At 35.7% G+C, this 24,505-nt stretch overlaps 3 protein-coding genes across 4 annotated transcripts; 2 read left to right on the forward strand and 1 right to left on the reverse strand.

Moving 5' to 3' along the window:
- LOC110798601 (serine carboxypeptidase 1) lies at nucleotides 1–11,947 on the forward strand. The gene is made up of 8 exons (XM_022003790.2): nucleotides 1–443; nucleotides 10,111–10,218; nucleotides 10,307–10,581; nucleotides 10,657–10,911; nucleotides 10,994–11,100; nucleotides 11,195–11,281; nucleotides 11,370–11,478; nucleotides 11,599–11,947. The coding sequence occupies exons 1-8, from the start codon at nucleotides 44–46 to the stop codon at nucleotides 11,746–11,748; spliced, it is 1,491 nt and encodes a 496-aa protein (XP_021859482.2). The 5' UTR covers nucleotides 1–43; the 3' UTR covers nucleotides 11,749–11,947.
- LOC110798600 (molybdopterin biosynthesis protein CNX1) lies at nucleotides 10,182–23,752 on the reverse strand. 2 transcript variants are annotated; one of them, XM_056829256.1, is made up of 14 exons: nucleotides 23,506–23,752; nucleotides 23,127–23,253; nucleotides 22,611–22,741; nucleotides 22,302–22,403; nucleotides 22,117–22,200; nucleotides 21,129–21,356; nucleotides 20,740–20,930; nucleotides 20,499–20,603; nucleotides 20,022–20,303; nucleotides 16,541–16,698; nucleotides 15,934–16,040; nucleotides 15,174–15,230; nucleotides 14,455–14,689; nucleotides 10,182–10,526 (listed from the first exon to the last, which is right to left on the reverse strand). In XM_056829256.1, the coding sequence occupies exons 1-13, from the start codon at nucleotides 23,656–23,658 to the stop codon at nucleotides 14,468–14,470; spliced, it is 1,947 nt and encodes a 648-aa protein (XP_056685234.1). In that variant the 5' UTR covers nucleotides 23,659–23,752; the 3' UTR covers nucleotides 10,182–10,526; nucleotides 14,455–14,467. The 2 variants fall into 2 exon arrangements, with proteins under 2 accessions (XP_056685234.1, XP_021859480.1); XM_022003788.2 differs by lacking the exon at nucleotides 10,182–10,526 and having other exon boundaries at nucleotides 14,267–14,689.
- Nucleotides 12,102–14,263, forward strand: LOC110798602 (probable pectate lyase 4). Its single transcript, XM_022003791.2, has 3 exons — nucleotides 12,102–13,477; nucleotides 13,565–13,700; nucleotides 13,897–14,263. The coding sequence occupies exons 1-3, from the start codon at nucleotides 12,690–12,692 to the stop codon at nucleotides 14,122–14,124; spliced, it is 1,152 nt and encodes a 383-aa protein (XP_021859483.1). The 5' UTR covers nucleotides 12,102–12,689; the 3' UTR covers nucleotides 14,125–14,263.
- Nucleotides 23,753–24,505: the final 753 nt, after the last annotated feature.

Raw genomic sequence — 24,505 nt, forward strand, 5'->3', positions numbered from 1 at the left:
TTCCATCCCATTTTAACAACCTTAGCTTAAAAAAGTAAGAAAGATGAGCAAAGGAAAACACTATAACTTTCTCTTATTGCTATCCCTCTATCTTTGCCTTGTTTGTAACATACTAATACTGACTCCAACTAATGCTAGTGATCAAGTAACAAACTTGTACAAATTGCTAAAGTCTAAGAGATCAAAAAACCCTTCTCTTGCTGCCTCTTGGGTGACATTGCCAGCTCAAATTAAGGAAAGTAGAGTTCATATTCAACCTCAAGATGGGCTCATGGAGGCTGATAAGATCACCTCCTTGCCCGGTCAGCCTGACGGGGTGGATTTCGATCATTATTCCGGTTACGTGACCGTTGATCCAGCCGTCGAGAAGGCACTGTTCTATTACTTTGCTGAATCTCCTACCAACTCTTCTTCTAAACCTTTGGTTTTATGGCTTAATGGAGGTACATATTTCTACTATGCTCCAAATTCTTATTTAGTCTAACTATGTGTTCTACAAAGTGGATATTTCTTGTGTCAACTAACCTAAGTGTATTTTGGAACTTCGTTTAAGTCCACATGGGTTTGGACCCACAATTATTACAATTATTTTCATCATCATATAATCCATAAAATTTGTTCATTCTAATCTACGTAGTAACTTATACTATGGATTTTTTGTCGTACCGCTTTGATTAGTCGTCTACCTTTAAAATCTGTTCACCAATTATTTCAAGAAGGGTGTTGTAGTGTCTCTAAGATGATCATTTTTTAGTCTCCTTCGGAATCTGACATATATAGTTTCCAATTTAATATTTAAACGTAGATATCCCTAAATACATATTATAAATAAATATAAAAAAGTTAATATTGTGAAACTCTACATTGAGACAAATAAAATAAAAACTCACATAACTATGTTTTGAAATACTACGTACTTCCTCCGTTTCTGAAAGTTGTTTACGCTTTGGAATATGTGTCCAAATTATGAAACATTTGAACGTAAATTCTCATTATTATATACTACCTCCGTTTCAAAAAGTTCTTTACGCTTAGAAAAATATGTCCAAAGTATAAAAACTTTGACCGTAAATTCTCACCATTATATACATCAAAACGTTACATGTAAGATCTTGTTAGATTGGTCTCGGGATGTATTTTCAGAATATCAAATTTTTATAATTTTTTTACATACGAAATTGGATATATTAGTAGTTAAATATTGCATTGAAGTTCGTGCAAATAGTAACTGTAAAGATTTTTTTGAAACGGAGGTAGTACATCAAAACGTTACATGTAAGATCTTTTTAGATTGGTACGTCTCGGTATGTATTTTTCGAATATCAACTTTTTATAATTTTTCCACGTACGAAATTGGATATATTAGTAGTTAAATATTGCATTAAAATTCGTGCAAATAGTAACTGTAAAAAACTTTCTGAAACGGAGGTAGTATATGTTAATCGACAAAGTATGTGCCATATTTAATTTTTAAAATGTGCAAAGGTTTTAAATGAGACTAATAAAAAATGGAGGGAGGGTTTATTTTAGGTGGTAAATTTCTAATAATCTATGATACACCCGAATATTCATAATTTCATAGGCCTTTAAATTTTATTGGGCAGTGCATAATGTGCGTATACCTCAATGACCATGCACTCATGCATGTTAGAATTAGTCATTCATGCTTAGCCTTACTCGTTTAATAGTTAACTAGTTTCTGGGCCCGGGCGATGCCCCGGATTACTACATTAATGCATTCACATTTACTTATATTTTTTTTTTTGCAATGATAACATGAACCCATGTAATAGCTTAGTGGTAAAGGCTTTGTTGTTTAAACTCAAAGTCAATGGTTCAAACCTTATGCAAATCACTTTCTTTCGACTAAATTGAGATAAAGGGAGTTATCACACCACTAGTAAATAATTATGGGTTTGAAATTAGCACAAAGTGAAATGACAGAGAAAAATGTTATCTTTAGCCCCTCCCAATATATAAAATAAAAGTGTCTTTAATTTGGCTATGCTTTATCATAATTGGATAATAACTTTTATGTTCTCTTGGTCCCTCTAGTAAAAATACTACGTTACACCTTGTAAAGTAATTTGCAAAAAAAATAATTAATTAAACGGACCACCAAATAATCATCATTAAGCTAAGGTATCTTTGTCAATTTCAATCATCATCCCTTTTGTTTAAAACATGCTTCAGTTCTTAATTAATTGCAAATTATAGGGTGATATACCTGAAGAACACGAGCGTTCGGGTAAAAGAACATTACTCGTGTTATAAAAAAACATCATTATATTTTTTACGGTTTTTTCATGAAATACCCTTGGATTTTAAGGAAATTCACCGAATGTTCTCAGGTTTCAAGAATACATAAAAAAATATCCCTATTTTAAACTTAATACACCAAATACCCATATAACGGCATTCTCCCTATAATCAAGCAATTAACATCTAATTAACCCACCTAATCCTTAATTAACTCCCATAATAAACCCACTCATAAACAAACCTAATCTAACCCACCCATTTCTTTTCTCTCTCCCCTCCCTTCTTTCATTGACCCACCACCACCCTGCAACCACTTACAGCCACCACCCTCACCGTCGGCTAACCACCATTAACTTTCCTGCCGCTACCTTGAAAGAAATTTGAGGACGCACACGTAAGTTTTGATGGGCCACAATTATATAACAAAATTGCATTTTTATCATTGATTACATTAATTAGAATTGTGCAACAATATTTGCGAGAGCCCGTGTCTCTCACTTATATCTTTGGTAGAACTCTTGTTTCTACCCCTCACTCATATTTTTTGTGGGAGCTCTCTTGATTGGCTCACATCTCAACTTATGCACATACAACATATTTATAGTGGTTGTATACTAGTGCCTAGATTTTTCTATACTTGTCATTTATCTAGATTCTTCTTAACTAGAAATTCTTAAGTAAATTCTAGACATTATTTTAGCTAGATTTTTCTACACACTTTACTTTCAACAAGTAAGACTAGTTTGTCTTGAATGATCTAGAAATCAATCAACTTTCAAAAGTCCATCAAAATAGAGCTTTAGAATGTTAACTTGTTGATATGGTCTAAGCAATAATGCCAAAGGTTTGTGGAACTCAAATCAAGAGATTGATTTGAACCTAGTAAAATTCTTATTGTTAAAGAGTTGTTTGTTTTAATCAAGCATATTGACTCAACCCGTAAATGTCCATTTCATTCAAATAAATAAACAAACATTGTTTTTGTTTTTCTTGAATGTGAGTCTTTCTGTGTTTGAAAACAGAAATTTAGGTATGTTGATTATGGAACAAAATAGTCATTAAGTTCCAGCCTTTGAAATGACTTAAAACAAACCAGATGACCCTACAACTAATGTAGCATTGCCATGCTTCATTTCCCACTTGTAGGTCATTAGTGTAGCCTAGCTTCCATTGTTTGAGTTATTACCGAAGTAAGAACCTCAAGCGCTATATGATACCAAAGAATTTTGATTGCTAGGTCACTTCTCTTTAAACATAAACTTATAGGTAGAAGCGGAATCGTAAATTCCTTTCACTTGTTCTTTGTTTTCCTATTTCTTGTACCCGTTCTTATAGTCTTAAGAATTGAATTATTTAGTGTTGACTTTTATACTTTGTTAGACATGTCCAATGTCACTCCAACAAAGTTCTTACCATTTTATCTACGTTGAATATTCTGTTTCAACTAGATGATCTTACCAGAAGCTTCTAATTTAAAGTTCTCTAAGCATTGATCTATTCGAATGTCTAGGGACTAGACTCATTCGAGAATCAAATGGACAAAGATATTAGGTTGTTAACCATTGGTAAAGCTGAGTGTTTAAACTCAATGCCTTATGATCTCAAAACTACATTGTATTTTGAATCCACAAGCACCAGTTGGTTTGTCATTCGACTTTGATACTCGAAAACAACCATAAAAGTCGCTAAAAGAAACGTACATTTCAAATTGCTCACTTTCTCTCATTTATGTGAATCGTTCTTGGATTCACTACCAATCGAGGAAATTTACTGTTACCTTTCCAAAAGGATTTACTACAGTGCAAGGTATTTAATTGTAAACAATAGTTAAAACATACATTGAAGCATGCAAAGTCTAAACATTTATCATGAGTAATAACTTGAAAATTAAAGCAATCATGCAATTTAAACAAGTCATTGGCATTTTATTCGAATTTATTGTTCCGACAGGTGTGAATAAAATGAATCCAAGATCCTTAAATCATTGAAGAATTAAGCACATTATGTATTTAGGCTCAATTCTAAAATATTTTAGTTAAGCAAATCCTTTGCTAATAGTCTAGAAACTATTCTTGATTGATAGGTACGTCTAATAACTTGTTAGGTAAACCTATCTCATTTGCCACGACATAAAAGGACTCCTTACTTATATCGTTGAGTTTCACCAAAACTAACATGCACTCACAATTATTTGTGTACCTTACCCCTTTAGGATCAACAAGTAACACCTCGCTATGGCGGAAAACTATTACTTAGATTGATGTAAAGGTTATCCAAGTAAGTGTTATTTTAGCATTGCACCTTTTAACTCAATTTTTAAAGTTTGGAACTTAAGGCTCTTACTATGTTGGTTAGATTTTAAGTGAACTAAAATCCTTAATCATGCAACATAATCAAGCCATAATCTCATGCATAATTAAGACATATTTAAAGCAATAAATAACTTAAAGCATGCACAAGATTTAAATGTGATCTAGTATGGTCCGACTTCATCTTGAAGCTTCAACTTCAAACTCCGTCTTTGAAAATGGATTGGAAACTCCGTCTTGAATTTCACCATGGGAGGCGCCATTTTCTTCAAATAGGATATGCTATAATTAAAACTAATTACAACTATTTGATAGTACGCAGACCATATTTAAAATAAAAACTTTGGTGCATTAGACCAATTTTACATTCAAGTTAATGGTACGCAGACCATATAATTACTATCCTATTTGGGCCATACTAGTCACTTTCCATAACCTGCAAAACAGTACATTTACAATATACCATTCACCCATTCATTTATCAATGAATGGCCCACATAGCAAGTTAGTAGAAAAAATCATGCATCACATAAACATTTGCTGCAACTAATCAAAGGTTCCAACAATCCACAAATTATTCAACCTTATTAGTTCTAATCGAGTTGTTTTAACCTTAAAGGAATGTAGACCTCATCAAGAGTTTAATGACTAAAAGCTCCCACTAAAACCAAGAAATTTACATGCTTTACAAATTTTAAACATAAAAGTGTATTTCCTAGTCCAATTGGAAACTTACAAATTTAATTAAACTTTAAAGCTCATATAAAGTAATATTAAATCCCTTAATTTTATTTCAGTTGATTAAAATTAATTAATTTAAATTTTATCAAGGTTTTAATTTTAGTAAAATAATTAGTATAAAATAATTTATAATAATTAAATTAATCAAAATCAAATTCCGAGAAAAAATTAAATTACGAAATAAAATTGAATTAAAATCGTTTTTAACCGAAACATAAACAAAACGGCCCAACGTGCCAAGGCAAGGCCATAGGCCGAAGCCCATGCCTCGCCCAAGCACCAACGTTGCAGCGCCCATGGGCCGTGTGCACAAGGCAACGCCCAGGGCCTGCACTGTTGTTGGCCAAGTGATGCACCACAACAGCGCACCAGCCTCGTGATGTGCCTGCTGCCTGCTGGTTGCGCGCTGGGCAGGGGCTTGCGCAGCGGCATGCGAGCTCCCTTGCTCGTTTGCTGCTGCCTTGCCTCGTGCCTTGCGCTACGATGCATCGTCGCCCATTTTTGTCGACCACCCGCACAACACACACGACACAGGGCCTAGCCTGCCGCGCATGCCTTGCTTGCTCATTGCTTCGTACCGCATGGGCGACGAGCTCCCTTGCTCATCATCGCATGCCCCCACTATGGAACACCTCTTAAGGGTAAAACTTAGCTTCCATTGCTTCGTGTGTGCACGATTGGTGATCGATTTTATAAAAATTAATAAAATTTTTATATTTTAAATTTAACGACAAATTAATAAATCATATTAATTTCACTCAATTTATGCGAAAAATCGAAAATTTATTATTCAAATTAATTTCCGATTACATTTATTTTTAGGGATTAAAATCTAGGTCATCAAATTTTAAAACTTTACAATTTTAACAAATTTTATGGTGGTTTTTTAATCATAGCTTCCTAATTAAATTGTCAATTAATTATGAAATTCAAAACAAATTCTAAATTATTTGAAATTCAACAAATTAATTACAATTACAAATTAGGTTGTATAATTAACAAGATTAGGCTTTAAAATTGTTAAACATATACAGTAGGTTAATCATAGATTCAAGATTTACATACAAGATTCGCAAATGTTTAATTTAACATCATAAAAGTTGCAAATTTTGCTTTCGAAAAACTAAAACCTCCGAAAAGTCATAGTTAGGCTTCGAATTTGGGAAATCTGGGTTCGGCGTCAAATCTTTGATTTTTGTCAAAATTTTAAAACGTCGTTTACATGCGAAATTCACTATAAAAACATAAGATTCCGACCATTATTGACAAAACTGCCAAAAAATCCTGCGAACATATAATCAAATAATCGCATGAATTTGCAATTAATTACATACACGAAATTAATCACCCCTTTAATTCATTGCAAATTTATAAAATTTAATCCATGTTAACTATAATTGATTATGGAATTAATTAGAGACTCGTGATACCACTGTAGGGTTATGAATAATATAAACAATAATTCATGCGGAAAAACCATAAAGCCAGGAATTCAAATTAATTGCCACATAGTCAATTAGCATGATTAGTATACATACAATGTGATGCGTGCCTTCCCTAGCTGGTCCCGAACCGAACAAGAACAAGTATAGGACTCCAAATGTCGCCCCTCCGTAGATAGTCCACAACACGTTCTGATTCGCCTTAGATATAACCAACTAGAATATTCTCTAAGGTTTTATTATGTGCACTCGGGAAACTCACAATAATATTAGGCAAGTATTAAATTCTCTCTTGAATCTAATATGTTAGAATAGTATATTGAATTGCATTATAAATTGTGATCATGAACCACATATTTATAGGGTGGAAATATAGGAGTTTCAATTCTACTAGAAATCGATTAACTAAATCCATTATGATTCTAATTAATTAATATCATTAGAATTCTAGGTTTAATCAAAGACTAAATATTTCAAATTTACCTAAAACATCTAATTTCAGTAGAATTAGAAAAACACGATTACTTGACTCGCAAGCAACCTAGCCGGGCAAGGCATTGCACGTGTGGCCTTGAGCCCACGTTGCTTGGTCGTACAGCACGCAGCACGCAGCCCGCAGCCCACGAATGGGCGTTGCTACTTTGCTCGGCCCATGCGCGCTGGGCGTTGGCAGCAAGTAGCACGCGGCCCACTCGTTGGGCGCTGCTGCTCGGCCCCTTGCCTCGCTGCTCCGTGCGCGGGCTTGCTTGGCGCAGGGCCTGGCGCTTGCGCTGGGCCTTGCGTCTCGCAAGCTCGTTCGTCGAGCGTTCGCACGTCGCGCTTCCGATTCGTTTTCCGATTCCGGAATTCATTTCCGATTCGAACAAATATTTAGTATTTCCATTCCGGAATTTATTTCCGATTTGAACAAATATTTAATATTTCCGATTCCGGAATTTATTTCCGATTCCGACGATATTTCCGATTCCGGCAATATTTCTATTTCCGATAATATTTTCCGATACGAACCATGTTTCTGTTTTCGGCAACATCTACGACTTGGATAATATTTATATTTCCGGAGCATTCTATATTTTGCCTTTTGACGATTTCAGCTCCCACTGGAACCGAGATCCGTCGTTTTCGAATGTTCATAAATGGAGTATTTAATGAATATATATTCACTTAAATACTTGATCCGTTCACGTACTATTTGTGTGACCCTACGGGTTCAGTCAAGAGTAAGTTGTGGATTAATATTATTAACTCCACTTGAATTGAAGCGGCCTCTAGCTTGGCATTCAGCTCATTTGATCTCACTGAATTATTAACTTGTTTAATTAATACTGAACCGCATTTATTAGACTTAGCATTGAATGCATACTTGGACCAAGTGCATTATTTCCTTCAATTTTCTCCATTGGCTTTTGTTTCTCCAATTTTTTCTTTTGCTGTGGTGCTCATGTCACCACCCATCACTGCTAATGCTCATGTCATTAGCAAACTCCAAAATTCTCTTTGTGAATTTTTTTTTTTCACCAACCTACTTGCTAATGTCCTTGTCATTAGCATCCTTTAAATATTTTTTTCTTCAAAAACATATTTTCATCTTCAATTTTTTTATTCCTTCCTTATTTTTATCACCAACTTTTATTTTTCTCCATTTTCTTCCATAAATTTCTTCTTCTAGTTTAATTTCCCCACCTTTGTTATAGCACTTACTTCTTGTTGTCTTGCTATGTCCCACGCTTTCTTCAAATCTTGTAACTCTTCATGGGTCTCCGGTCTTCAATTTTTTCGTAATCACTTTCTGGCTCTGATACCATGATAGAAATTTGAGGACGCACGCGGAAATTTTGACGGGCCACAATTATATAACAAAATTGCATGTTTAACATTGATTACATTAATAAGAATTGTACAACAATATTTGCAAGAGCACATGTCTCTCACTTATATCTTTGGTAGAACTCTTTTTCTACACACTTTACTACTAGATTTTTGTATAGTACTTTCTAGATTTAGATTTTTCTAGATTAACATTTTAACCCGATGACCTCTCTCCTTGCCTCAATTTATCAGTTGCCCTTTTCTTCACTAGCCTGTTCTTCACAATTGAATAGCAAAATACAAGTGACTCAAAAACAAAAGGGCGTCCAAGTACGAGTGACTCAAATACGAGTGACTAAAAAACTAGCATGCCTTTCTGCAGCTCCACCTTGTACTCCAAAACCTCGAACATCAGAAACAGTGACACCACGAATACCCATCTTGAGCAAAGCCTTCAATTCAGCCAACAACCCCAATCCCAGAAAATAAAGAAGCTAGAATTGAAGCATGTTACACACAAAAATTATCAAATTTTCAAAATCACCATTAATTTATCAAATTTTTGAAATCAAATTAAAAGAGGAGATAGAAAAAGGGTCGATTTATCAAATTAATGTCGGGTCGTCATTAATTTTTTGGGCAAAAATCCCTAGCCCTAATTTGTTTCTCAATTTGAAATTGAAATTGGAATTTAGAAATGTGGATTAGAGGTGAAGAGGGAAGCTCTAAAATAAATTCATGATAAATCAAAACGAAAATCCTGAATTCCTAAAATTGTGATCTCAATTTCTCTTTTTTCCAAAATTAATCGGAAATTCCTTCTTCCATAGAGGAGAGAGAAAATTGATTTTAGCAATTTGAGATTGGAAAGGGGTTTGCATCAATTTCTAGGTAATGAGAAGCTTCCACATATCACCGATATTGTGGAGGAGAAGGAAATAATGATGAAAAGTAATCATGGAAGGATTGAATTGAGGAGCAGTAAAGGGGATGATGTCGAATTCTCCAGAGTTGCACTGCCTTATCCCCTCGCTCCAGAAACTGCCGGTGAGACGGTGGTTGCGGAGGAAAGGTCAGGGAATAAGGTATGGAGAGAGCCGTAGAGGGGAAAGAAAAACTAAAATGAAAAAGTAAAAAAGGGTTAATTAGGAAAAATTGGGTTAATTGGTGGGTTAATTAGATGTTAATTGAATTAATTAGGATTGATGACGTCATGAAGGGTATTTGGTGTATTAAATTTTGGAATAGGGTATTTTAATGTATTATTGAAACTTGAGGACATTTGGTGAAATTCCTTAAAACTCATGGGCATTTCATGAAAAACCCATATTTTTTATGTATAACTTTAATAAGAAATAAGAATAAAAGAATGCATCTCATGCTATTTTACTATTAGTTGGTTACAGCTACTTATTGTACGCCATAGTCCATAGCTCAAGAATCGGAGGACAGAATATTGCATTGCTTGATAAGCGTCAAGATTTGTGTAAGATTTGTTTGATATAGAGTTAAGAATTTGTAACACAAAATACTAATGGAAATTTCAGGACCCGGATGCTCCTCATTTGGCAATGGAGGACTACTAGAATTAGGACCATTCAGGGTCAAGAGCGACGGGAAAACACTTATCAGAAATCCTTACGCTTGGAATAACGGTACAAAAACATGAATCTCTTTGGTGACATAAAAGTTGTCAAAAGTTAAAAACTAAGAAATATAAAAAATGTGTACTATTCATGGCAGTGGCAAATGTGATGTTCTTGGAATCACCAGCTGGAGTGGGATTCTCGTATGGAAATGTAACAATCATTGATAAACAAACAGGGGATATAAGCACAGCTAAAGATGCATATACATTCCTAGCCAATTGGTTTGAGAGGTTCCCTCATTATAAACACCGCGATTTCTACTTAACAGGAGAGAGTTATGCTGGTCATTATGTGCCTCAACTTGCTTACACAATCATGCATAATAACAACAACACAAACCACACTTTTATCAACCTCAAAGGCATAGCGGTACGTACGTATCTCAACTAGCTTATATTAATATATACTTAATAATATATGATAAATTTGGTTGCATATATGCAGATAGGCAATGCTTGGATAGATGATGCTACAAATACACAAGGGTTGTATGATTATTTATGGAACCATGCTACACATTCAGATGAAACACATGCCAAAATCAATAAGTTCTGCAATTTTTCCGAGACAATTCCTTCCAAAGAATGCGATCAGTATTGTAACAAAGCTTGGGAAGAAGCAGGGAACATTGACATTTACAACATCTATGCACCAGTCTGCCTTAAATCTGGAAATTCCAAAGCTCACATCCTTCATTCAGTATGTCCATCTCTTTACTCTTCTACCTTAAATAGTCAAACATCAGAATCCATGACATTATATTTTGTATATATATTTTCAGGTCGAGGTTTTTGATCCTTGTTCTTCTACCTATGTGGATACTTATCTAAATACTAAACAAGTGCAACAAGCTCTCCATGTCAAACCCACAAAATGGATATCCTGCAGGTATATATATATATATATTTTTTTTAATGAAAATGATTTGTACATAGAATCTTACATTAGTAATTCTTTAAAATGAATGAATATTATTTTGCAGTGGATTTGCTTGGCAAGATACTCCATCAACTGTTTTACCAGTTATTCAGAAGCTCATGGAAAGCAACATTAGTGTGTGGCTTTACAGGTAATTACATTAATTAGATGAATTGAATGGACACTCTTCATTATAACTATATAATACGAAGTAATATTTGTTGTATTTAATATTGCAGTGGAGATGTTGATGGACGTGTGCCAGTAACATCAACAAAGTACTCCTTAAACACCCTCAAGCTTCCAATTAAAACCGATTGGCGTCCATGGTACGACACAGACAATCAGGTATGCCGTTAATTAATTAACTCTATATATATCTCTACTAATTAACAAGATTATTAGAGAATGAATTAAGTATTTGGCTGGAATATAATTATAATTAACATAAATTTGTTACGCGTATAGGTTGGAGGGTACGTAGTGGGTTACGAAGGGCTGGTGTTTGTGACAGTAAGAGGGGCTGGGCATCTAGTTCCAAGTTATCAACCTCAAAGAGCTTTAACCATCATCTCATCGTTTCTCCAGGGAACTCTGCCTCCTCCTAAGTCATCTTAGACTTCTTCTTTTTCTGACATTATACCCAAATTTGTACTCTATTATTAACGTGCCAAATTGTATGTCAAGAACATTAAGGAATATGCTCTCATGCAAACGTCCCTTTATAAGATTAATTCCATCTCTTTTTCGCGGTCATCAACAAACTCATTAGGATAGGATGATCTATAAAATTTGAATTATGGGTGTGTTATATTCATCTCATTTTCACTTATCTTATATTCAAACTTATTTAAACATTTTTTAGTTAAATTGCATTTGATCAACCCTCGTTTTTCCTGAAATTATTTTAGCTTAACATGACTTTATGCATATTTTATTATATTCACCCACCTTTTTACGCGCTTTCTCTATTTTGTCTTAATAATTATGCAAATAGTGACCATAAATATAATTTTGAAAGGAATGTTGTAATACTTATCTTGGCCTAGCTAGTCCCTTCCTCAGGTTGAAAAAAGCCAGCAAAAGCTTGTGTCTCCTTCCCTATGTATTTAAGTTACCCTAAAAGATTTGATTGAATGAGTCATCGTTGGTTATTTTGAAACAAATCCAATGTTGAGCCAAGCCTTTGAAGCTGGTAGTAGCCAAAGACGAAGGCAATAGCTTATGAGCCAAACGCCTAAGAGGGACGCTACGGTTGTGTTCACAATTTATCTTTCTATTTTTAGATAATAATGTAGCTAGTAAGTTTTGGGTAGTTGTGAATACAACCACAAAAATAAAATGATTACGTAGTATAGCAATCACTTTATCTTATAATATAGTTTAACATTCAACTGTTAATTTACTTTAAATAGCTTATTTAGAACTAATAAGCTAACAAACTTGATTAAGCATGGGGTTACCTCATCTAATAAATACCTCCTTTCTCTTAACAATTATTCAGCGCCCAACATAATAAACAAAACACCCTTCCCATACTGGTTCTTACCCAAACAAACATGGCTAGTAAAATGGTTTATATAGCCATTTTCTCAATTTTACTAGCCATGGGACCAGAGTCTTGTTTGGGTAAGAGACCAGGACGGGCAGCATTTAATTCCATAGACGGTTGTTGGCGAAGGAACCCTAATTGGTTGAACAACAGGGAAGATATTGCAAAATGCTCAGCAGGCTTTGCAGGTAAGATGACCAACAACATTGGGGAAGACGTGAAGAAATATGTGGTCACTGATCCTACTGATAACCCCACAAGTCCTAAGCTGGGAACTCTTAGATATGGAGTGACCATGATACCTGGGAAAGTATGGATCTCGTTCCAGAAAGACATGTTCATTAAACTTGAAAGGACTCTTCTTGTTGGAAACTATACAACTATTGATGGCCGAGGTGCTGTTGTTCATATTACCAATGGATGCCTATTGCTCTACCAGGTTACTAATGTGATAATCCACGGGTTGCGAATTCACCATTGTCGAACCCAACCAGCAGGCCCAGTTATGGGACCTGGCGCAAAGTTGATGCCAATTAGTCAAATGGACGGGGATGCAATTAGGTTGCTAGGCTCAACAAAGGTGTGGATAGACCATAACACCCTTTACCGGAGTGAGGATGGTCTAATTGATGTAACCCTTGGCTCCACCAACATTACCATCTCCAACAACTGGTTCCGCGACCATGACAAGGTCATGCTCCTAGGCCACGATGATGATTACAATGACGACAAGAACATGAAGGTCACTGTTGTCTACAACCGTTTTGGTCCCAACTGCAACCAACGCATGCCAAGGTCTTTCATATTCTTTTCTTTTCTTTCCTTCTATTAATATCTTGGGATGCAATTTTTAATATAATGTGACTTATTATGGTTTTGCAGAGTTCGTCATGGTTATGCTCATGTGGCTAACAACTTATACCTAGGATGGGAAATTTACGCTATAGGAGGAAGCATGAACCCTAGCGTAAAGAGCCAGTCCAACCTCTTTGTTGCGCCAAAAACTGGATCTAAAGAGGTAATCCCTTTTACTTTTCTTGTTAGGTCATGCTCCAGCCTCCAGTTCTAATTCTTAGAACTAATATACTTATTCACATATAAACCGTATCAAGTATTGTGGTTCTCTTTCTAAAATCAACAAAGTTTTATGCCTAAGCATTCTTTAGCAATTTACACTATCATTTTGTCCCTCATCCTTTTTGTGTCAATGACAGATTATAATGAGCATCATCGACAAGAAAACCGGAAAAGGATTATCGAATTTTAAATCGGTGGGTGATGTCTTGGAAAATGGAGCTTCTTTCAAAGAAACAGGATCAGGTTATGTGAAGCCAAACTATAACAAAGAAGAAAAATTTCCTGTTGAAAGTGGTAACTCTGTAAGGAAGCTCACAAGATCGGCAGGGGCACTACGTTGCAGAGGAAGAGGATCAATATGCTAAAAAGATTCACATAACTCTGTAAAAATTTTGTTATATGATCATGAGGATTATCCAAGTATTAAGAGAGTGTTTGTTTAATCAATATGTGCTATATGGGTGTTCAATCACATGTATGAGATAGAGTATTATTTCAATAAACAAATTAATCCGAAGATCCTGTCTTTTATGATAGAGAAATCACAACGTTGAAGGTTTTGCAGCAAAATATAAAAATCACATTTAAACCAGAGAAAGTGTTTAGAACACTTTTAGATGAAGAAAACATGTCATGATGAAACAATAAATGTTGTTGCTTTTTAAGATAAAAATAGATGAGGTCTAGTTTACATGCCTGTTCATTAACTTAGTGTGAACACGAACAGCCAGGCTCCTTTCCAATACTGGCAGTGGCTGTTCTGTAGCTCTGATCCCATGTATCGACAGGCAGAGCCTGAGCATGCGGCACATGACCAGGGTGTTTCTCTCTCTTGTCTCCTTTTATTTGCTTCAAACCATGTTTGAGCGCAGGCAACAACGCTTCCATGCATTCAGCCACAGCATTTGGATTACCAGGCATGTTGATGATCTGTATCAGTGAAAATTCAGGAAGACATGAAATTGTGAAAACTGTGCAGTGATCATTCAAAGAATCAACAACAGGAAAAATCTAAGCCTACCCCGGTGATGGTTAGATAACCCATCTGATGTGGCAGATATTTATAGGCAAATTTTCATGACAAAAGTAAATATTGGGGCATTCCAATCTTCAAGTCAGCAAAGGAAATTAGTTTTTTAAATGTCTATTTCATATGGATAGGTTACCTATTGCCTAAATGTAGGAATCTCTAACATAATAATTATTGTACTAGACGTTTATGAAACTAGACTGGTTTTACTTTACGCTGATAGACAAGGAACATTGTTACACAAACAGTAAAATATGTGAACAATGGAGAAGGTGGGAGAACAGAGCCTTAGTCAGGAAAAATCATCAGATAATTACTTTAGTCCACTTTGTTACATTGCACGTACTTCTTTCCTTAGGACTGCAAAATTAAGTATTGACATACCAGTGTAGATCCTCTTATTCCTGCGGCTGAACGTGACAGCACAGCAAATGGCGTGACCTGTTTAGAAGAGGAAAACAGGAAAACAGAATAAAGTACCTCTTTAAGACTCAGGAAAAGGACAATAGAAGCACGACAGAAACAAAAACCAAGATACTACCATTCTCTGCCAAAGGTTCTTCGTCTAAATTGTATTGAAGTATCAAAGGTATAACGAATACACTAATAACATACTTCCTCTGTTTCTTATTAGATGACACAATTGGGTTTTTGACACTATTCACACAAGCTCCTTTGACTTACTTTTGTGATTTATACTTAACAAAAATAACATAGTCGTGTGGGGTCTTATTAGATTCGTCTCAATAAATATTTTCTGAATATCAACTTTTTATAACTTTTTCGTATTCATAATTGAAGAAATTAATGTTTGAAATCGTGCATTGGCAAACGTGCATAAATAATTGTGTCATTTAAAAAAGAACGGAGGAAGTAATATTAACATAACATCCAACCAAAAAAAATAAAAAGACAAGACAGCTGATATTTTGAATTTCCTGTCCATTTCCAGTAATTGATACTTTCAATTTTTATGTTGAGCAGGAATTAAAATTGACCTGCGAGTGTAAATAATTTGTTGATAGTACTGGCTAACCATTGTAGACATCCCAAGACATAATTGATACACAAAAAATACCAATGAAAGCCCCAGTACATCATGTAGGTAGATTATAAACATAAATGACAAGGGAAACATTAGTACCTTTAGACTCTCTTGCATCATGACATATAAAAGACCTGGAGTTTCTTTCTCGATTACTTCTTTTGTTGCTTCTGGAGTAACATCTCTTGGAGTGAAACCAGTCCCACCTAGCACCACAATTCAACTCAAGAAATTACCAATTTGCAAATACAAAAAGGTTGGAACAAAAGACACCTAAAGATTTAATTTCTAAGAACAAAATCGTCTATCCCAGAGAGTAAAAATCTTTTCAAAAACATTGTTCCTGACCTGTGTTTTATTTTAGTAGTTAGTTGAAGACAAAATCATTATTCCACTCACCCCTAGTGCAGAACTTCACTAAACTGTAATTGTTAGTTATCATTGGTGGAGCCAGAAAAACAATACATTTTTCATCCCATTCAAGTCAAGAAGCTTAACTCTACTGCACCATTCATATTGGCAAAGGTCTAACATTCATATTGGCAAAGGTAACAGAAATAAAGCTACGTCACGTAGGTCTGCTACAATGCTTATCTGATACCAACTTGTAAGCAGCACAGCCCCTACTTCCCAGCAGCCCCCCAGGTAGACTTTGCATTCGTAAATTTGTTAGAGAAAACAGAGCAAGAGACCTCCATTCGTTTACCTAGTGTGATGATTAGATCCACTTTATCTACATCACTCCATCTGCGTAAAACGTCCTTAATTTTTGGTACATCATCTGGAACGACAGCTGTTGTAACTACCTTAGCTCCTCCTAGCCTCTCTGAAGAAGAATTGATCACGGAAATAGCCCTTGGTCCACTGTAAGTACAAGACAAAAGAACATTAATACTTCGTATAAAAGAACAAGAAACTCAACCATATTTGAAATAAATCAAAAATGATACAACAGCACTACAGGGAGTAATGTATTTCTCCACAACATCACCATTACCCCATTCCCCTAAGAGGCTCTCGTCCAAAACAGGGTTAGGAGGGTTTGGATACAAACAGCCTTGCCCTTAATCCAAAATGTAAGGATGAAATAACCATTTGCTTCTTCATGATAAATAAAATCGCACTTGGTTTCATCAGTCATTTTTATTAGTCCACTATAATTAAAAGTTAAAGTAAAGTGAACATTTGGCTTCAATACATGTGGAAGGAAGGTAAAGCACGTCCCCACTTTTCATCTTCCTCGTACTCAAGTACCTAATCCACAAAGTAACTGAAAAAAAAACTAGCAGTGTAGCAGAGCAGGTGTACTTACATGTCCAACTTAGACAAGGAGCAAATGAACAACCTGTGTTTTGCATGTTTTCTGTAGCATCAATGCTGTGACCTATTTTGAAATGATGATTCAAGAAGGCGTATCCAGATGCAATAGTAACAACTTTATTTATATTCAACTAACACTACCATTCAATGGTTTCTATGAGCTTCAAACATTAAGCAAGGCCTAAAAAAGAAGTCTTTCACTTTTTTCCACAACATCGACAACAACATTACCCCTAATGCCCGTAAGAGGCTCCCACCTAGGCAGGGTAAGAAGAAATTTGATATTACTGGAAACTCTTGGCCTTGCCCATGATCCAAAATTTAGGCGGTTATCCGCTTCCTCATGATAAATAAAAAGCGCACATGGTTTCAACAATCATATAGATTAGTTTATTATAATTTGAAGTTAAATAAAAGTGAGCATTTTGCTTCATTACATGTGGACCAAAGGTAAAACTGTAAAAGTATCCCCACTTTTATCTTTACCATACTAGAATGCCTTGATTAGCCACAGGCACACAATTACAAGAAAAACCTAGCATTGTAGCAAAGCAGGTGTACTACAATGTCCTACTCAGACAAGGAGCAACATCATTTTTGCTTGTTTTCTGTAGCATCAATGACGTGACCTATTTTGAAATGACGATTCAAGATGGCGTATCCAGATGCAACAGCGACAATTATATATATTATAACTGGCAAGGGCTTCAAATGTTAATCAAGACCTGTAAAACAAGTTGTTTCCCTTTTTTTCTTACTTCCATGTTCATTGGCATGGTTTTGTGGGTCATAATCATCGTTCCAAATTCATGAAAATTGTCAAATGATAGTGTTAAACTGTTAATTATATAAATAGTCTTGTAAGATAATTGTGAAAAAAACGGTTTTTTCATGAAATGGGAAAAAAAACGGTTTTTTCATGAAATGACCCTGAGGTTTGCCTTAATGCACTAAATACCCCTAAACTTTCCAAAATGCATCAAATACCCCCGAGGTTTTAAAAAATAACACAAAATTCCCTTAATGAGCATTTTCCGTCCATTCTGTTAAATCTCCGTTAACATTAATTTTTTATTTTTTTTTCTTATTCTTTCTCTTTTCCTTTCTTTTTTCTTTCTCTTTCTTGTTCCTTCGTTCTGTCTCCTTCTCCTTCCCAGGGAGTATGCAAATCAATCTTTTTTCCTTGTTTTTTCCTTGTTTTTTTCTTTCCCTTTCCTTTTCCTTTATTCTTTTATTCTGCTTCCTTCTCTTTCTTTCCTTCTCTCCTCCTCCATGTTTGCGAATTTTCTGCTAATTAGGAGTGTTTTTTGTTGTGAATTATCAGCAAATTAAGGGGTGTTTCTCTTCGGTTTTTGTAGATGATATTTCTGGATTTTGGGTGATTTTTTGGGTTGATTTCTTCTAGGTTGATTTTTTGGGTTTGTGGAAGAAAATAAGAAAAGAAGAGGAAGAGTTCGTTGTGAGCAGTCATGGCGGTCGTACCTTTGGATGAAGCAACCAGAGAGAGAAAGGAACAGGCAGATGGTTGTGAGTTTTGTGACGCTTTGTGCAGTCCAGATCACCCCCCATCACATCGCAGGCTCCACCACCGTCGTCGCCCGTATAGGACTTCTTCTGTTCCTACCATCAACATCCTTTGATTCTCTCTCCTCCAAATTCAATTTGTTTGACGTTGGAGATTTGTAATTTCGCACCACTATAAAATTAAACAAAACCGTTCTAGCTCACCTCTTAAAATCTGAAGAGTTTGTTGGTGGTGGATGAATCTGCCATGTTCATGATTTTTGGTTGGCAGGTGGGCATTGCGTAAAATCACCACAAAATTAAGCACAATAACATTCTTTTTAGAGTTGGTGAAAGAGAGAGATTGTAGAGATGATGATGGTGGAAGAAGAAGAAGATGATGATGATGATGATGATGGTGGATGGCATGAAGTGAAGCGAAGAAGAAGAGCCGTATAAGTGAAAGAAAGCCCAAACAAAAGTTTTGAGTTTTTTTAGATAATTGTTAATTAATCTTTTAGGGGTTTAATTAATTTAATTAAGTGTTAATATTAGAATTAGTAGAGAAAATGGTTGAGTAAGGGCAAAAAAGTAAATTCACGCTAACGGAGACTTAATGGAAAGGACGAAAAAATGCTCATTAAGGGCATTTCGTGTTATTTTTTAGAATCTCAAGGGTATTTGGTGCATTCTGGAAAGTTTAGGGGTATTTGGTGCAATAAGGCAAAGATCAGGGTCATTTCATGAAAAATCCGAAAAAAAATAGTAAGGTAACTGTTGGTGGAAAAAGAAAGGGAAGATAAAATATAGTTCCTCCACAATTTTTCCAAAAGCTAATTCATGAAAATGTTTATCATAAAGATATTTTCCTCAACTCATATAGCAATCCACCTTGGAAACAAAAATGATCATTTCAAGGAAATGAATTATTCCACCCAGGCAAGCAATTTGGTTTTGAGATGGAATTCCATTCTGTTTACATGTGCTCTATACCTCTATCGTAGGGCCAGGATAAATCAGCAGGTTCATCATGGATCGACCGTCACAATTAAGAGTGCACTACTAAGGCATGGATGAGCAAGCCCCACATGGAAGGTTTAGATGAAATTGTGACCTACACTACGGGGCGGCCGGGGGGTGGAGATGCAAAATGTAACCAGGAGACTTCCACGTGGAAGGTTTAGATGACCATGCATGCATATTAACTGTGAACTACGCTACCCAATCCAATTGGTCAAATGAAAGTTTTTGAATGTTTCTTCGATTTGTTGGTTACCCACATATTTTGCTTCTCTTTTCAAGAAATAATCCTCTTGAAACACCTTTGTACATGAAAGTTGAATCAGAGCCTTAATGTTGCTTACCTACGATCAGGCCCAGCCCCTGATGCAACTGTGTCGCTAACTGTCAGAATAGCAACTTGAACTGCATCCTGAAAGTTGCTCACTGCAGTTTCTCTAGGTGAACTCCGCACTAATAAATCCTTTTTCATAGGAGAACTGATTAGATCCGAAATAACAATGGCAGCCACAGACGTCCCAGCAGGAAGCAAGGTACCTCCAACTGGAAGCTCCAACAATGCATTTGCTGACTTCATACTCAATAGACGACTGCTCATCTGCTGACCAGTGCTATCAGCAACAAAACTGAAATTTAAGGAAAAATTAATAACATTTAAGCAATTCTATAAACAGACTTCCATTTACAAGGATCAAAATGGGGACCAGGAGATAACTCAGGGACAAAGGATGAAGGGGGTCGACGAAGGGGGAAAACTTTAAAGAAAAAACAGAAGAAAATTGGAAAGAGGAATCATCTGAAATGGAGAAACCAAATATTACCCAGGATTCCCTGATCCGTCGTTTTCTTTCCAAGTAACAATCGCACGGTGAAATTCAGGTCGTCCAGGATCTGTTTTGATGGGCTTCTCAAGGCGGGCATGAATCCTACACATGAAAACAAAGCATGCAGATGGCTTGAGGTGTATTGGATTCATCCCAGAAAAATATCAACAAGAAAAAAACAGAACAATCAGAATGAAGACAGGCAAGATCAACTTTAGAAGCAAAGAATATTAGTAACCTCAGAACATCAGAGTTTGCCCGTCCAGAAAGAAAACGAATGGTAGGCACCACAAAGAGATGGAAACACACTAAACAGCTCACGGGATTTCCAGGTAAACCAAAGGCCAAAACTTTGTTAACATTTACGTTCTGAGTTGGCTTCATATTGATCTCCGCAAATGTTAAAGGCTTTCCTGGTTTCATAAGAACCTAAAGCATCCAAAGCTATACAGCAAAATTAGTATGAACAAAACAAAAATAGTTAAGAAAAGCTAGCATAATACATGATCTATTCATGGAATAAGTGCAAAAGGATCAAATGCAATAATTCACACAGGTTGTTTTAACATGTAACCATGGGTCTTAAATCACCTTAATAAAATAAGATTCAAAGGCAGCCATAGGTACCTTGCTGAAATGGACTGTTCCTCTCTTCTCAAGTAATGGTTTCACATAATCTCGGTCTCCCATAGAAACACCACCAGACGTTAAAATTATGTCAACTCCAGCAGAAAAGGCCTTGTCCATGATTTTCTCAAGCTCTGTTTCATCATCACGAGCAATGCCAAGGTCCACAACACTGCAACCCTGTTGAACTGCAGCTGCTAGTAGCATAGCGCGGTTGGAGTCCCTGATCTACACATTAATAAACAACAAAGCTCTGAATCAAGAGAGTAAACAGTTGTTTACTATCATGGGAAAATTAGCAACAATATACTACTTTAGTGGCCAAGTCATTAGATCTGGAGACTATGAAAAAAGGATAGCTCTCAGCCTCTCGGAGCCCTTTATGTAACTGAACACATTATACCCCGCCTATTCTTATGCTCAAAACACAATTACCTTTCCTCCAAAACCATCCTAATTTCCTCCCTCCTGTTCCTAGTAAAAAGGAGAACATAAGCTTTTTTTTTTTGACGAAAGAAAAAACACAAGCTTAACTGTATGAGAAAAGACAAGGAAGGGACAAGGAAAACGTGCAAAGAGAGTTATTCTTTACATTCAGTTAATGCGTGAAGATGTCAAGGAGAAACCATCTACCTAGAAAAATTAAGGAATTATTATGATTTACAACTTAGACTTCTTAGGTAAAATTCACATCTTGAATAGGCAGCATTGTCAAATCATGATAATTACCAGTATATTTTTTCAAGCATCTCCTGTAATAAACTGACTTTCCATTTCAGGCCCTCAACTCCAAACCTCCAATAAAGTCTAATGGTTAACGGATACAAAAGAAGTTTAGAAAAAAAGGAAAGAATTATACATTAACCAAGAGGAAGGTGAAGAAAAAAAGAAATAGGTAACTATTACAGACAATAGCAAGCGACTTATGATCAATTGGAACAGTAAAGATTGCAGTACCAAAGTAAACCTAACCATCCTTATGAAGTACCTGACCACACCCTAGATTTCTGGTTGTAGGCTCAACAAGTTCATCTCCAGTAGAGAGCACGCCAACTGTTGGAGTACGATAAACCTGCAAAGAAGAGCACATATTTTTCCTTTTACAACTAAAAAAAAGGTAGCTAATAAAGTAATAAACAATAGGATGTAAACAAGGTGCACTCTATAACATACCTTCACCATTGTCACGCCAACGGTGGCAAGCAATCCGATTTCAGAGGCACCGACAAGATGACCAGATTTCAACACCACGTCATCTTTCTCAATGTCACAGCCCTATAAGGAGAATCATTAGAAGTAGCACTAGAATAAAGCTAAGTTCTTTATAAATTACTAAGCGAAGGAGTATCTGGTAACCCAAGCAATAAACTAATCACAGTCAAGTGAGCGGACCTCTATATAATGCTATTTTAACAGAAGTCAATGAGGGATATATAAAGATGTCTACACAGGAAAGTGTAACCTGGGTGAAGAAAAACTTACCACCGGACGAATATCAAAACCTGGCCTAGTTTGTGCCAATATTCTTACTCGTTTAGGGTGACTAGGATCAGTTTCAATTCTTTCAGTGTCTTCCACCTGAACAACCGCATCAGCTCCATCAGGGACAGGCCCTGAATGAAAATAAATGCTTGACGTCAGAAGAAATAATCAGCAAATATCTGCTAACATTCCAACAATGATTGAGAAACACGATGTTTAATGTTTTTCTTTTACTAAACGAGCAACTAAGAAGTGCAAAATGACCAAAAGAGTGGTCTAACTACTATGTACAATTCGTATAAATTTCCATGGAAGCCTATGCCACGACATGGAATTCCAGTATAACACTACAGTAACACTAAACCATTACCATTACTTTTCTGAATTTACTTAACCTATGCTACGACATGAAATGCAAACAATAAATTGACGACGAACTTTCCTCTCATCCTCTTTCGAACACTGAATACAACTCTAAACAAACAAATTCAATACACTGAAGCACATTCAAGTTACCTCCAGTAGTCACATATGCAACAGTTCCAGAAGTGACAACCACACCAACAGCATCATTTCCAGCCCGAGACTCGGTAATCACCGGATACTCCCCAGGACCATCCGAAGCAACCACTGCATAGCCATCCTGTCGACATTACAATACCAACAAATTTGACACTATCAATTAAATCATCTCAAAAACAATAATAGTTAAATACATCCGGTATAACACTAAAACAACCGGTTTAAACCCTAATTTAAGATTAAATTGATGGATTAACACCAAAATTGCTAAATTAAACTGCTTGTGCCCTAATTTAACTTTTTAGAATGATAAAATAGATTATTCAATCAATATTAAAAAGGTCACTTTAGAAATGAAACTTTGAAAACGGACCTTGATGGAGGCAGGGTAAGGAGGAAGAGGATCGGGAGCTTGAATATCTTGGGCCAAGATTTTTCCGTGAGCTTCGTGAAGTGGAACGGTTACTGGTTCGAGACGCTGAGCAACACTGAGTACGGTTTTCAGAGCTTCTTCAACTGTTATCATCGTGGATTTTGCGACTCAAACTAGTCTTCTCTTCTTGTTTTGTTTCTAACGGGAGACTGAGGTTTTATGGTGGGGATGAACTACTAGTGGACTCGACAAACGGAACGGAGAAATTCCCAGTTAATCTCACTGACTTTCGTAAATAATTTTCTTGAAATTCCGAGTTAACGTTAGGTGTTGACTGTATATTTGTATTATTGACTGCATACTCGGTGTTGATTTGTATATCACTTATCGTTGACTGTATGACTGCTAATGGATTACTAAAATGCAATCACAAATTCTTGTTTACAATGGGTGTACAATAAATATCGTACACTAGAGTAAAAGTTGACCCAAAATGCTTAAAAGTTACATTTATATGTGTAAAAGTTATCTATTTTTTAATGATCAATTATTTCATTTGAATAAATATTATTTCTTCAAAATCACTAATAATGTATAAATTAATCATTTAACCCTTTAAAATGTTTATCTATCAACTTTTTTATTTTATAATATAAAAGTTACAGAAAAATAGGTTAAAGTTACGAAAAACTGCATAAAAGTTATTTTGGTGTACAATAAATTTATTGTACACCTTGTACGCGCAAGACCTTTTGAAATGCAATATTGCTTATTGGTAAGTGATTGACTTTATATTTATAGTGGTGGATTGTTTCCTACCCCTTTAAAAAGCAAGAAGTCCCTTCTTAACTCTCCTTAAGAATAGTGGAATTACCTCCACGTCCTTAAATTCTTTCATTATTTACGCTCCTGCCATTCCTGCACCAGCTGTCAGTTTTTCATTAACAAATGATCCAGGTGTTCCCCCTTCCATGTCTTCGTCCTCCTGCGTCCTTCTACT

Source organism: Spinacia oleracea, chromosome 5 (assembly GCF_020520425.1).
Source record: "Spinacia oleracea cultivar Varoflay chromosome 5, BTI_SOV_V1, whole genome shotgun sequence".
In the NCBI taxonomy this organism is placed as follows: Eukaryota; Viridiplantae; Streptophyta; class Magnoliopsida; order Caryophyllales; family Amaranthaceae; genus Spinacia; species Spinacia oleracea.

Bases quoted from the DNA above. Each gene is read 5' to 3' on its own strand.
- LOC110798601 (XM_022003790.2), top strand. From the start codon at position 44: ATGAGCAAAGGAAAACACTATAACTTTCTCTTATTGCTATCCCTCTAT. The intron at 444-10,110 runs GTACATATTTCT...TGGAAATTTCAG, and splicing joins GGTTTTATGGCTTAATGGAG to GACCCGGATGCTCCTCATTT. The intron at 11,479-11,598 runs GTATGCCGTTAA...TTACGCGTATAG, and splicing joins GGTACGACACAGACAATCAG to GTTGGAGGGTACGTAGTGGG.
- LOC110798602 (XM_022003791.2), top strand. From the start codon at position 12,690: ATGGCTAGTAAAATGGTTTATATAGCCATTTTCTCAATTTTACTAGCC. The intron at 13,478-13,564 runs GTCTTTCATATT...ATGGTTTTGCAG, and splicing joins TGCAACCAACGCATGCCAAG to AGTTCGTCATGGTTATGCTC. The intron at 13,701-13,896 runs GTAATCCCTTTT...TGTCAATGACAG, and splicing joins CAAAAACTGGATCTAAAGAG to ATTATAATGAGCATCATCGA.
- LOC110798600 (XM_056829256.1), bottom strand. From the start codon at position 23,658: ATGATAACAGTTGAAGAAGCTCTGAAAACCGTACTCAGTGTTGCTCAG. The intron at 22,404-22,610 runs GTAAGTTTTTCT...TTCTCCTTATAG, and splicing joins GTTTTGATATTCGTCCGGTG to GGCTGTGACATTGAGAAAGA. The intron at 21,357-22,116 runs GTACTTCATAAG...ATTAATGTGTAG, and splicing joins GAAATCTAGGGTGTGGTCAG to ATCAGGGACTCCAACCGCGC.